Source organism: Pelophylax lessonae (genome assembly GCF_965119305.1).
Source record: "Pelophylax lessonae genome assembly, chromosome: 5".
Lineage (NCBI taxonomy): Eukaryota > Metazoa > Chordata > Amphibia > Anura > Ranidae > Pelophylax > Pelophylax lessonae.
Window position 1 is genome coordinate 517140873 of NC_138772.1, and position 14804 is coordinate 517155676.

The 14804-nt window shown below is 43.8% G+C and overlaps 1 protein-coding gene across 1 annotated transcript in view; it reads right to left on the reverse strand.

Annotated features, from left to right (window-relative positions):
- The window catches only part of TMEM65 (transmembrane protein 65), a 202484-nt gene that overhangs the window by 84066 nt on the left and 103614 nt on the right, over window positions 1-14804 (reverse strand). Inside the window, exon 2 of the mRNA XM_082257940.1 lies at window positions 9424-9468. Coding sequence (XP_082114066.1) covers window positions 9424-9468 — 45 coding nt within the window. The remainder of the gene's footprint in view (window positions 1-9423; window positions 9469-14804) is intronic.

A 14804-nucleotide genomic window follows, 5' to 3' on the forward strand; every position in this document is an offset into this window, starting at 1 on the left:
TATTTATTTATTTTTATCTTTTGCTTTTTAAGATAAAGAAGAGATTTGGGGTCTTTTTGACCCCAGATCTCTCCATAAAAAGGACCTGCCATTCTTTCTTCTATTACAAGGGATGTTTACATTCCTTGTAATAGGAATAAAAGTGATCAAAATATAATACATTTTTTTAAACGGACAGTGTAAAAATAAAAAATAGAAAAAATCCCTCAGTGCTTATGTGCAGAAGAGAACACACACATATGTAAACAGTGTTCGCACCACACGTGAGGTATCACAGCAAACAGCATAGCGAGAGCAAAAATTCTATCTTTAGACCCCCTTCGTAACTTTAAACAGGTAACCTGTAAAAGCGTTTAAAGCGTCACCTATAGAGATTTTTAAGTACTGTAGTTTGTCACCATTCCATGAGTGTACACAATTTTAAAGCGTGACATGTTAGCTATCAATTAAATCGGCGTAACATCATCTTTTTGATATTATACAAAAAAATGGGGTATATATAGTTTTTTTTTAAAAATCATTAAAGTGTATTTTTTTTTAAATTGCGTTTGAAAAAGCGATGCGCAAATACTGCGTGACAAAATTGCAACAATCGCCATTTTGTTCCCTAGGGTCTTGGCTTAAAAAATATATAATGTTGGGGGGTTATAAGTAATTTTCTAGCAAAAAATCCAGATTTATACTTGTAAGCAAAAGTGCCAAAAAAGGCATTGCGATGAAACAGTCAGATCTCCCCTGATGAAGTCACGTGATTCCTGATGTAACGCGTAGGACGGTTACCTGGAAACCGGAAGTGACGTATTGGGACATGTGTCCGCCTGACTGTTTGATCGCTGGAAAGCATTTGCTGAATGTAAGTAGAGATTTAACTTTATTAATAAAGTCTGGAATATACTGCACCATGATGGCCTTTTTCCATTAATGACCCTGAGCCATAAGGACCGCGTATCAGTGTTCTACTGAAAGGTGAATGGTTCCCCATTTCATCAAAACGGAGCATATACAGGAGTATTAGAAGCAAGCCAACCTACAATACCCGCATGCTTTGCTTATCATAGCTGGAGGTGAGCAGTTAGTAACTGAAGAGCACCCCTGATCACTGGAATAAGGGTGAAGGATCTTAACCACTTCTGGAGCAGAAGGATTTGCCCCCTTAATGACCAGGCCATTTTTTGTGATTGGGCACTACGTTACTTTAATAAACAATTGCGCAGTCGTGCGAAGCTGTACCTAAATAAAATTGATGCCTTTTTTTTCCCACAATAGAGCTTTCTTTTGGTGGTATTTGATCACCTGTGTGATTTTTATTTTTTGCGCTATGAACAAAAAAAGAGCAACAATTCTGAAAAAAAAAACAAAACATTTTCACATTCTGCTATATAACATTCCCCAAAAAACGAAATTTAAAAATCTGAATTTTTTAACATTTTAGCCAATTTGTTTTCTGGTACATATTTTTGGTAAAAAAAAAAAAAAAAAAAATCGCAATAAGCGTATTTTGATTGGTTTGCGCAGAAACTTATCGTGTCTACTAACTACGGGAAAGATTTAGGTCATTTTTATTTTTATTTACTAGTAATGGCGGCGATCTGCAATTTTTAGCAGGACTGCGACATTGCGGCAGATAGATCGGACCCCTAACTGACATTTTTGACACTTTTGGGGGGACCAGTGACATTACTACAGCAATCAGTGCTAAAAATATGCACTGATACTGTAATAAGGACACTGGCAGGGAAGGGGTTAACTGACCGTCCTTCTCTCTCAGCGGGGAACGATCGCGTGTCCCCGCTGTCGAGTGGGAGCGGGAGCGCAGCGGTGCAAGCTCGCCCCCTAGCTGCAGGCGCGCGACCGACATAGAGCTACGCCGGTTCGCGCAGGAGGGCCAGCCTACTGCAGATCCTTAAGAGGTTAATATAAAATTCGAGGACTTTTAAAGGAAATATAACTTTTGGAGAATCACCGTAATTTATATACACTCAACACTATTGTTTGCACTTTACTGACTTTTTTGAAGAATCACTACAATTCATATATAGTGTTTGAACACTCAGCACTATTATTTGCACTTTATGTATTTCTCAGATTATTGGTTTATTTATATATCTATTATTGCTTTTTTTGCACCAATGTGACTTATGCATTTCAATTTATTTATGATTAATTGGAAAATACCCGTTTAATACGTATGCACTTTTTTTAATCCATACATTTTAACTGATGGCACAAGAGACCTGTTTAGCACATATGCACCTTCTTAGAGTGTCACTTAAACATTGGAGCAGCTTGTCATAAAAACTTTGAATTTGATATATAATAAATATAAATTTAATTATTTACCGTTCTATGGAGATTTACCTCTGTGATTATTTTTAACATTTGAGAACTTTTTTCACCTCTATAAATCCCAGGAGCGCAGTACTATTCTATTCATTTAATTTACTACTTACACTGTTCAGGTATCAGTTCAGTACTAGCAGCACCCGGGAATTAATTCACTTGAATAGATCTAATTTACCCTGATAGCGCGAGTCACACTATATTTCACCAAGAATGTCCCCTTCTGGGATAACATAGGCAAGGGAGTCTCCCAAATATTATCAAATGTAGGTTTCTGGAGAACCGAATGTACTACATTTAAATCCCATGGCGGCAAAAGAGACTATACAGGTGGAGCCACATGTCAAACCCCCTGAAAGAATGTATGAACTAAAGAGTGCGTGGATTGGAGTCGCTGAAAGAAGATTGCAAGGGCAGACACCTGGCCCTTGATGGTACTCAAGGCCAACTTCTGATCAACACCCTGTTGAAGAAAGGTTAAGATCCGAGCCATGTAAAAGGATCGAGAATGAGCGCCAATCGATTCACACCAAGAAATGTACGCTTTCCACATACGATGGTATATCTTGCTGGAAGACGACTTCCTCGCCTTCACCATAGTAGGGATCACTGATCCAGACAGACCTCTATCCCTCAATACCTGGCTTTCAATAGCTAAGCCATTAAAACCAGCGACTATAATGGAAAAATGGTCTTCTCTGAGAGGAAACCCCCAAGGGACGTTTATGGCCACCAGACTGATTGGAAGATCGTCGCAGGAATTGCGGAAGAAGCCTGAGCCGAGGATGATACTGGCCTTACTGTGGCCCTTGGACGCCTGCAGCTTCTGCCACAGGAACCGGTGATCTCGCCACGAACCTCGCTATCCTCCTGTGGAGCGGAACCTGCTAAAAGAGCTGCATGTAGGACTGTGCAAACAGAACTGTCTTGAAGGTGGATACCTCCAGACTCAGAACCTGCATTCAAAATGGGAGAGAGAACTACAGGGAGTGCAGAATTATTAGGCAAATGAGTATTTTGACCACATCATCCTCTTTATGCATGTTGTCTTACTCCAAGCTGTATAGGCTCGAAAGCCTACTACCAATTAAGCATATTAGGTGATGTGCATCTCTGTAATGAGAAGGGGTGTGGTCTAATGACATCAACACCCTATATCAGGTGTGCATAATTATTAGGCAACTTCCTTTCCTTGGGCAAAATGGGTCAAAAGAAAGACTTGACAGGCTCAGAAAAGTAAAAAATAGTGAGATATCTTGCAGAGGGATGTAGCACTCTTAAAATTGCAAAGCTTCTGAAGCTTGATCATTGAACAATCAAGCATTTCATTCAAAATAGTCAACAGGGTCGCAAGAAGCGTGTGGAAAAACCAAGGCGCAAAAAAACAGCCCATGAACTGAGAAAAGTCAAGCGTGCAGCTGCCAAGATGCCACTTGCCACCAGTTTGGCCATATTTCAGAGCTGCAACATCACTGGAGTGCCCAAAAGCACAAGGTGTGCAATACTCAGAGACATGGCCAAGGTAAGAAAGGCTGAAAGATGACCACCACTGAACAAGACACACAAGCTGAAACGTCAAGACTGGGCCAAGATATATCTCAAGACTGATTTTTCAAAGGTTTTATGGACTGATGAAATGAGAGTGAGTCTTGATGGGCCAGATGGATGGGCCCGTGGCTGGATTGGTAAAGGGCAGAGAGCTCCAGTCCGACTCAGATGCCAGCAAGGTGGAGGTGGAGTACTGGTTTGGGCTGGTATCATCAAAGATGTGCTTGTGGGGCCTTTTCGGGTTGAGGATGGAGTCAAGCTCAACTCCCAGTCCTACTGCCAGTTTCTGGAAGACACCTTCTTCCAGCAGTGGTACAGGAAGAAGTCTGCATCCTTCAAGAAAAACATGATTTTCATGCAGGACAATGCTCCATCACACGCGTCCAAGTACTCCACAGCGTGGCTGGCAAGAAAGGGTATAAAAGAAGAAAAGCTAATGACATGGCCTCCTTGTTCACCTGATCTGAACCCCATTGAGAACCTGTGGTCCATCATCAAATATGAGATTTACAAGGAGGGAAAACAGTACACCTCTCTGAACAGTGTCTGGGAGGCTGTGGTTGCTGCTGCATGCAATGTTGATGGTGAACAGATCAAAACACTGACAGAATCCATGGATGGCAGGCTTTTGAGTGTCCTTGCAAAGAAAGGTGGCTATATTGGTCACTGATTTGTTTTTGTTTTGTTTTTGAATATCAGAAATGTATATTTGTGAATGTTGAGATGTTATATTGGTTTCACTGGTAAAAAAAATAATTGAAATGGGTATACTGTATATTTGATTTTTGTTAAGTTGCCTAATAATTATGCACAGTAATAGTCACCTGCACACACAGATATCCCCCCTAAAATAGCTAAAACTAAAAACAAACTAAAAACTACTTCCAAAAATAGTCAGCTTTGATATTAGAGTTTTTTTGGGTTCATTGAGAACATGGTTGTTGTTCAATAATAAAATTAATCCTCAAAAATACTCATTTGCCTAATAATTCTGCACTCCCTGTATCTGTGTGACAGCAGCCTGTGGTTCCTGAAGTTTGTCCAGAGGAAGGACCACTCTCGTCAGAATTCGAATCAGAACTAGGTAAATAAATTCCCTGGATAGGGATAAAAAAAACCTGAAAAGAACAAACTTTGCCCCCCTTTCTGGGTACCCCCAAAAGAAACATTTTGTGGATCTCCTTGATGCTCACAAAAGATGTCCACGGGGCCGGAAACCAGCGAAGAAATCAGCTGCATTGCTGAATCATGGGACAGGTGAGTGTGTGTTTAATTAAAGTCAGCATCTACACTTTACGTAGCTGCTGACTTTTAATAAAAACAAAAATTAGTGGAACCCAACTTTAAGCCACAGCACGTGCCTAATCACCACCGCTGAAACAGAAAGTTTGGACAGCACAGGAGCTGTATCCAAAGCTGCATCACAAATAAACTGCAGCCCATGGACCAACTGGTCCACTAAATCAACATAAGCAACGGGGACCTGTTCACCCCCCAAGCCCTAGCGTAAAAGCCTGGCCCATTCTGTTAGGGTCTGAGACACCAGGGCTGAGGAAAAGATTGGCCGCAATGCCAAACCAGCCATAGTAAACATGCTGCGTGCCACAGCCCCTGCTTTCCTGTCAGCCAGGTCCTTAACCACTTCCCGACCACCAGCCTCCTTTTTACTGCGGCAGGGTGGCTCTCCTGCGCAAACTGACGCAGATCCGGTCGCGCGCGGGAAGCTAGGGGGCGAGCGCGACCGGATCTGCGTCGCGGGAAGCTAGGGGGCGAGCGCGCGCTGCAGGCGGCACGCTCCCGCCCCACTCGGCAGTGGGGAGTCCAATGTGTGGGTGAGGCGATTCCAATTGCCGCCCGACACCCGAGATTGCTCTCCGTTGAGAGAGGACGGTCGGCCGTTGTAAACACACCCGACCGTCCGTCCTCCCTGATATAATCATAGAGCCCATGTGATCCTGCTATATGGGATCACATGTCTCTATGGTCATCTCAGAAGCCACGCCCCCCACAGTTGGAATCACTCCCCTAAGCTCATATTTAACCCCTTGATCCCCTATACTGTTAACCCCTTCCCTGCCAGTGCCATTATTATAGTAACAGTGCATATCTTTATCACTGATTACTGTAGTAATGTCACTGGTACCCCCAAAAGTGTCAAAAATGTCAGTTAGGGGTCCGATCTGTCCGCCGCAATATCGCAGTCCCGCAAAAAAAAAAAAAAAATTGCAGTTTGCCACCATTACAAGTAAAAAAAAAAAAAAACAATAAAAAAGATAAAATCGGGCTACACAAACATGGCCGCCAAACAAACACCATCCAGACTAAGGGAAAATGGCCTCTGAGACATCATTGGGCTACACAAACATGGCAGCCAAACAGGGACCAGCCAGACCAATGTAAAATGGCCACCACCAGCCACAAATGCTGAAGCAAGCTGCCAGAATCTTCCCTGCACCCCCCGAAGGTAGGACACACGTTAGGGGAGACTGTTGCGCACTCTGCACCAGGACCCCCCTGCACTATACCACACTGCAAATAGTGGGGTATGCACCTAGGGGTCTCCTACACTGGGACCCCTCCAGACTACCAGGACAGGAGACACACTATCCCAGGGCCTCCGCTGCATTCTCTGCCCTGGGACCCCCACCAGACTCCAGGTCCAGAAAGGGGGGAAAGGGAGTGGGGGAAGCCCAGCTCACTGAGGGATTTAAGGATGGAAGGAGAGGGAACCTGATGGCAGGTCCGACTGTCCCTGGAGGTTACCCACGCCCACCGCAAAAAAAATGCCAAAAGGGGAGAGGGGGAACTGTACTTAACCTTCCATGGTGCGGATAACGCTCCAGAGGGAATCCTCGCCACCAAAGTAGGGGAGCTGTTGGCCAAGGGACAAGCCCGGTCGTATGCAACCCTGCGAGACGTTTAACTCGCAGGCCAGCCTCTGTACGTGAGGCTATGTCGCAGCCGACCTAGCGCATAGCTGCGGTGTGCACGCGCTCCCTGGTTGGGTTGGGGGGACCACTGGATCTAGGTTATCCTGCCTGTTACCCAGTCTGGCAGTTGACTGTAGATCTCCCAAGAGAAAACAAGAAAGATATAAGGAAGGAGAAAAAATTGCTAGGACCAGAGATCCTTACTCCTGACTAGACAGATTAAAACTGATTACCTAGAGCAGAGGGGGGGGGGGGGGGGTTATATATCAAGCTGAGGATGGCCCATGGGCGGAGCCAGGTGTTTTTTGTTCTGCCTAATCCTACTCCTGGAGGAGGTAATATAACCCAGTAGTTATGATTTATGGAGCGCTGTGTCCATCGATGAACGAAAGAGAAACAGTTTAGCGATGAAATTATTTTTGCCTGTTCGGGGAGTAGTAGGATTTCTATAGGATAATAGGGTAATGGTTCAGGTTTAATCAGATCTCAGTCCGATGCTGCGTGCTCAGCCAGCTTTAATACCTAGGCACAGATAATCGCAGTCCTAAAGCCCAGGAGCTTTTCAGAGTATACAGTTTGCTTAATTCCCAACTTTATACTGAATATGTGTTGTGCTCAACAGCAGATTCTCCCTTTCCTTTTCTCCGCAGACAATGGCAGCGACAATGTGGCTCACTGCTGGGCAACGCAATTTCATTTGAAACATTTGTGATACCCGAGGGCCATTGTTATGGATGCCATTACTAGCATTTAAATCTCGAAGGTAGGATTACACCTAGAAAACTATAAAACTAATTCCGCCCTTGAATTTTATACACAGAAACTAAATGAAAATGCATTATAGCAGGAATCTAAATATCATGACATTTTAAATGAGGCGACCTTTAAACGACAAGTGTTCAATATTGCAGATTAATTTACAGGCATAGTTTATGTTTTGCTGTGAGATTGCTTTTCTGAATGCAACATTTTGTGCTTTTCAATTCATTGCTCCAAGATACATTTTATAGAGAGGCTTATTTGCAAATCACCTGTTCCATGTAACGTGTACCTGTCAGGTTTGAGCAGGAAGGTAGATAGAGAGCATGAGCAAAGACAGAAGGCAGAATCGTGGTAAAAGCCTGAACACGGGAAAGGAAGAAATGTAAGAAAAGAAGAAATATGGAGCAGACAGAAATGAAGAAAAAGCAGAAAAATTGAAGAGGCAGAAATGTAGGGAAAGCAGTAATGTGGAAAGGGAAGGAACATGGGGAAAGCAGAAATGTGGAAAAAGCAGAAACGTGGAAAAAGCAGAAAACGTGGAAAACGTGGAAAAGACCAAAGCGTGGGGAAGGAAGAGACGTGGAAAAGACAGAAACGTAAGAAAACAAGAAATATGATACAGACAGAAACTAACGGAAAGCAGAAACGAGGAAAGTGCAAAAAGGCCGAAAAACGTTGGATGACGAAAAATATGATGAAGACAGAAACTAAGGCAAATAAAAATGTGGAAACGTGGAAAAGGCAAAAATGTGAAAAAAAAAGGTAAAAACGTGAAAAAAGGCAAAAACTTGAAAAATAGGTAAAAACGTGAAAAAGACAAATGTATGAAAACCAAAAACCTAGGATAACCAGAAATATGAAGCAGACCGAAACTAAGGGAAAGCAGAAACATTGAAAGGGCAGAAACGTGGAAAAGGCAGAAACATAGAGAAAGCAGAAGTGTGGAAGTGACAGGAGCATGGGTAAGGAAGAAATGTACAAAAGGCAGAAATTAAGGAGAAAGCAGAAACGTGGACGGGCCAGAAACGTGGACGGGCCAGAAACGTGGACGGGCCAGAAACGTGGACGGGCCAGAAACGTGGAAGGGCCAGAAACGTGGAAGGGCCAGAAACGTGGAAGGGCCAGAAACGTGGAAGGGCCAGAAACGTGGAAAATGCATCAGCGTGGGTGAGGAAGAAACATGGAAAAGGCAGAAATATGGAGCAAGCTGAAATGAAGGGGAAGGCAGAAATGAAGGTGAAAGCAGTAACACTGGCAGGCCAGAAACATGAATAAGGCAGAAATGTAGGGAAAGCAGAATTATGGAGAGGACTGAAACGATGGGAAGGTAGAAACGTGGGGAAGGCAGCAAAGTAGGGAAGGCAGAAATGAAACATTTAATTGAAAGAACTATGATAATTTTGGAAAAGTGTTACAGTGTCTTGCATCCTGTACCAGTAAAAACCTAAAGTTCTGCCAACCTCCCATGCCTTGTGATGGCTTCAATGCACAGGAGGTAGGAAGTCACAGAGCCTAAAGTCGACTCCATAGTTGGAAGCTTGTATAAGTCATTTAGAGCTCTGAGTGTTTTAGAGGTCCTGGGTGCTCCACAACATAATTGATGGGATGCATAGGCATCTCTGGTCACCTGCATTGTGACACTTTAGTCAACTCCTTTTTAGAAGTGTCAGTCACTTTAGTGGCAGATCCACAAAGTGGATCACAAATTCCAATTTTGTTTTCTCAGCTCTGGCAGAAATTTTGCGGAATTACTGGCTGAGCAGATCAGTTTATCACTATACTCAGGTGTTGGTTCCTTTATTTTAATCAGTAGATATCATTCATCAATGTTTTGCAACCTTACCGCGCTTCAGCTGCTGGGAGGATGGTGGGGCTGCTTCTAGTTTTTCTGCAACAGAAAAAAGAACAGGATATGATTTACAATGAAGGCGGCATACATAATGAAACATATTGCAATAAACAGTGGTGTGCTGGCAGGAGCTAGCACATTAATTATAAGGCTGTCTTGCCAGTGTGTAGACACGGCCCATGGGTAGAGGTCCCGATGTGCCTCATGGGGTTATTATGAGCAAATCTTTCAGTATCCACTTTACTGTACTGAGACTGAAAACATTTATGTTCTATGCCACCAGCTTCTGCTTTAAAGGATTCTAAAAAACTATTAAAAATTGGATTTTTGACTTACCGTAAAATCCATTTCTCTGATGTTCATTGACGGACACAGCTCCTGATTTTCTTAACCATTGGGTTATACTGCCCCCTAGAGGAGTAGGACACTAGGCAGAAAAAAAGTCTGACTACGCCTATAGGCAGTCTCAGGGGGTATACTCTCTCTCTTTCTGCTATAGGTTCTCAGTTTTGTTACAAGCAGTGTCAAAAGAATTACAACTCCACAGATGGGTGTGTGCTGTGTCCATCAATGAACATCAGAGAAATTGATTTTACGGTAAGTCAAAAAAAGTGAAGCTCATATTTTATATAGATGCGTTACACACAGAGTGATAAATTTCAAGCATTTCCTTCTTTAACTTTTCAGGATTATGGCTTACAGCTAGTGAAAACCTAAAATTCAGTATCTCGTATGTAATATTACATAAAACCAATTTTTAAAAAAGTATTTTAATACAGAAATGTTTGCTTACTAATAAAGTATGTCCGTGTACAGTGTAGTATGCTAGTATGCACTCCTTTTGCATGAATTACTGCATCAATGCGGCGTGGCATGGAGGTGATCAGCCTGTGGCACTGCTGAAGTGTTATGGAAGCCCGGGTTGCTTTGATAGCAGCTTTCAGCTCGTCTGCATTGTTGGGTTTGGGGTCTTTCATCTTCCTCTTGACAATACTCCTCAGATTCTCTATGGGGTTTAGGTCAGGCGAGTTTGCTGGCCAATCAAGCACAGTGATACCATAATCATAAAACCAGGTATTGGTACTTTTGGCAGTGTGGGCAGGTGCCAAGTCCTGCTGGAAAATGAAATCAGCATCTCCATAAAACTGGTCAGCATAGTAGGCACTAGCAGATGACATGGCTTCTCAAGTCATCATAGACTTGTAGCACCCTCCTAGGTAGGTGCTAGTGAGAGAGTATAGTTTTGAGCCTTATCTGCTTACCAGAGAGGCTGCAGGTAAATCTATATTGTTCTCTGCCTACCAGAGAGCAGGATCTGTTAGTGAGGTCTGCTCATTGTGCTCAGTATGCAATTCATTGTGTCTAGAAAAGTGTTTCACACTGGTCCAACAGGGAGGCATGTTGGACAGTGGGAGGAAAGCGGACGAATGGATGCATAGGCTTTCATACAGTCCTGGTGATTGGCAGGGGGCAGGTCGCCTCGGTGCATTCTGGGATACTGTATAAAAGCCAAGAGCACATGTGATGCAAGGTCTTTGGCTGGAGAGCAAAGTCCGGGAGGGAGAGGGGGGGCCGCTGCCTCCTCCTCTGTAGCAGTGGCGGCATGCAGTCACAGGAGGTCGTCCTGAGGGCCAGAGCAACGGATGAGAGAAGCTGAACCCAGAGGTCCAGGAGAGTTGACTGAGGGGGGAGACACTGGAAACCTTGGGACCACAGTATTGTGAGTACAGTGACTCGCGTCAAAGGGCCTGACCTGAGGGGGGCCACCCCACGTGTAGGTTAGTCAGTGGATGGGTTTCAGCAGTGAAGAGAAAGAGGATACCAGTGAGAATGTCCTGAAGATAATGGCTAGTTTACCAAGTCATCTTATCAAGAGAAAAGAGACTTAATCCAAATTCACCCATACTGGCAGGGTGATTCAACAGCCTGGCTGTACCTGAAGATAGGAGTCCTCAACCATTGTGCATAGTGAAGTTGGAGTATCCCACTATTCCCTTTTCCTTTCTCTAATTTATAATAAACACAAAAACAACCAAAATACCTCTGGACCGATTATTGGAGCGAGCCGAGGAAGGAGAAAGTAAGGATTTGAAACTGTAATATTTGTATGCTGGTAACTCAGAAGGACCCGAAAATGTGAAATCTGGCAGTCCTTGTGGGGGCAGTGCTACAGACGGTAAAAAAGTTTGCATTTCATTTGCAAATCAAGGTCCTAGAGTCTGGAGGAAGAGTGGAGAGGCACAGAATCAAAGTTGTATGAGTTCCATTGTGAAGTTTCCACAGTCCATGGTGATTTAAGGAGCCATGTCATCTGCTGGTGTTGGTCCACTGTGTTTTATCAAGTCCAAAGTCAGCGCAGCCCTCTACCAGGAAATTCTAGAGTACTTCATGCTCCTCTCTGCTGACCAGCTTTATGGAGATGCTGATTTCCTTTTCCAGCAGGATTTGGCACCTGCCCACACTGCAGGTATCACTGTCCTTGATTGGCCAGCAAACTCGCCCGCAAAAGTGAAGGGAACAAATGGCAAAAAACTCCAGACAGGGGCCATGTACTCGGTCCAAAAATTAAAAAAAAATAACAAAATGTTTTGCCTTTAGTAATACTTTACACATTGCAAAGGATTCCCAGGGCACTACGGGGTAGCTAAAGAAACAGCAGAACAGCTTTTGCTTGTTTTGTGCCTTCATAAGCTGTCAAACTCCTACTATCTAATAAATCATAACATCAGGCGTTTTAGATGAATTGGAAAGTAGAAAACATAAAAATAAGCTTGAAGGTCTACCCAAGAATATAAAAACAGAATGCAAAATACTATATTTAATGATTACCTTAATGTGAAAAAAAAAAAAAAAAAAAAGACTAATTGCACTAATGTACAAAACCACAATACACTCCCTTTAGAAAATTAGTCAGGAGCAGCAAATGAGATCTATATTAACATACCACAAGCATCAAAGTGTTTGCAATGCAGAATAATGCATTTGTCCTTATACTATGTCCTTAGGCAGCCCATACAGGATTCATTTTCTTTCCTTCAATGAAACAAAAAAAATGAACGGATTCCTCCATTCATACACTTGATGTGGATGGGGGAGTCGCTCCCGCTGAGCTATTATTGTTTTCTGCCAGTAGGGAGCTTTCCTTGCTGGCAGAATACAATAAGTGTTGCTGGCTATAGCCGGCGGCACTGATCGTTCAGGAAAAAACCTGACGGGCTGGTTGTACACAAGTAAAATGATAGATCAACTTGTATACAACCAGCTAGCCAATACATGGATCGAAATATAGCCGGTCCCCGCAGAACCGCCTGAATTTCAATCCATGTATGGCCAGCTTTAGTCATACTCTTAGGCTTTAACCCTTTAACGTTAACCCCTGCAGACATTTGACCCTTGCAGTGTGGGAATATCCACCGTAAGTATATTTTTTTTGTCTGGTCCCTGGATTTGGGCTTTAACCACTTGCCGACCAGTCACGTTGACTGTACTGCGGCAAAGTGGCTCGATTCCGTCCAGCGACGTAGACCTACCTCGCTGGACTCCTCCCCTTGTGGGCAGTACTCGCGCGCCGCCGGAGGCTCTCTCCCACTGTTTTCAGTTACAGCGGGAGTCGGGCCAGGGGAGGAGCAGCGGCAATCGCTGCTGCTCTTCCCCGATCGTCGGGGAATCGAGTTTGGAGATCCGATCTCCTAATTGACAAACAGTGACAGATTGCAGGGTTCAGCATAGCTGAACATGCGATCTGTCCCTGTGTCACTCAGTCACCTCCCCCCACACACGTTAGTAAGCACCAGGCATACATTAACCCCTCCCTCTCCAATAAAATTAACCCCTTCCCTGCCAGTGTCATTTTTACAGTAACAGTGCATATTTATAGCACTGATTACTGCAGTAATGTCACTGGTACCCCCAAAAGTGTCAAAAATGTCAGTTAAGGGTCCAATCTGTCCGCCGCAATGTCGCAGTCCCGCAAAAAAAAAAAAAAAAAATCACAGATCGCCGCCATTACTCGTTAAAAAAAAAACCACCAAAAATGACAGAAATCTTTCCCTTAGTAAACGCAATAACTTTTGCGCAAACCAATCAAAATACGCTTATTGTGATTTTTTTACCAAACATAGGTAGCAGAAAACAAATTGGCCAAAAATTTTAAAAAAATTTAGATTTTGACATTTTTTTTTGGGGGGGGGGGGATTTCAAATAAAAAAATGTGAAAAATATTATTTTTTCAAAATTTACGCTCTTTTTTTGTTTATAGCGCAAAAAGTAAAAATCGCACAGGTGATCAAATACCACCAAAAGAAAGCTCTGTTTGTGGGGGAAAAAGGACGTAAAATTTTGTTTGGGTACGGCGTCGCACGACCGCGCAATTGTCAGTTAAAGTCGCACAGTGCCGAATCGCAAAAAGTGGCCTGGACGTAAGACAGCAAAATCCTCCGGTGGTAAAGTGGTTAAAGCTGGCATTGCAACTAAAAATTTATATCAGTATAATTAAAACAATTCGGTAAACTGTAGTGCCGGGGTTGTCAGTTTCATTTATTTGACTTAACACCACTCAGCTTGAGGTCAGACTACATATAACAGTTCAGTATCCCTGCAGATTAAAAGTCGCACTGACCAGCCTCCACAGAAATAAAATGCTGACTGTAATTTTCCAAATCCACAAAGTATAAGTAGATAAGAAGCAGACAGCTATTCTGAAGTAGCACATTCGACAAAAACATCATTAAAAACTACTGAACCTATAAAATCTCTACTAAAAAGTACCCAAAAGGCCACACAATCCATGGACGTCCTCGCACGTGCGCGCCTCCCACTTGCCCCCTGGGATGCACATCGGATGCGCACTGTGACTGCAGTGTCCTTTGCACACAGTTGATCACAGATCAGAACAAAGGGCCAATCACAGCAGCCCTCTACCATGTGATCAGCTGTGTCCAATCACAAATGATCACATGTAAACAGACATGCTGCTTATCGGCATTCCTTTCCTTATACCTTGTGTCTGTGTGAGGAAAGGAGAGGTGATCACCAGCAAGGCTGACAGGGCACAGGGAGTACATTGTTTACACTGATAACCAGGGCACTGATCATCAGTGCATGTTATCAGTGCAGCCCCGTCCGTGTCAATCGGTGAAGCCTCAACAGCGCCCATCGGTGCAGCCTCAACAGCGCCCATCGGTGCAGCCTCAACAGCGCCCATCGGTGCAGCCTCAACAGCGCCCATCGGTGCAGCCTCAACAGCGCCCATCGGTGCAGCCTCAACAGCGCCCATCGGTGCAGCCTCAACAGCGCCCATCGGTGCAGCCTCAACAGCGCCCATCTGTGCAGCCTCAACAGCGCCCATCGGTGCAGCCTCAACAGCGCCCATCGGT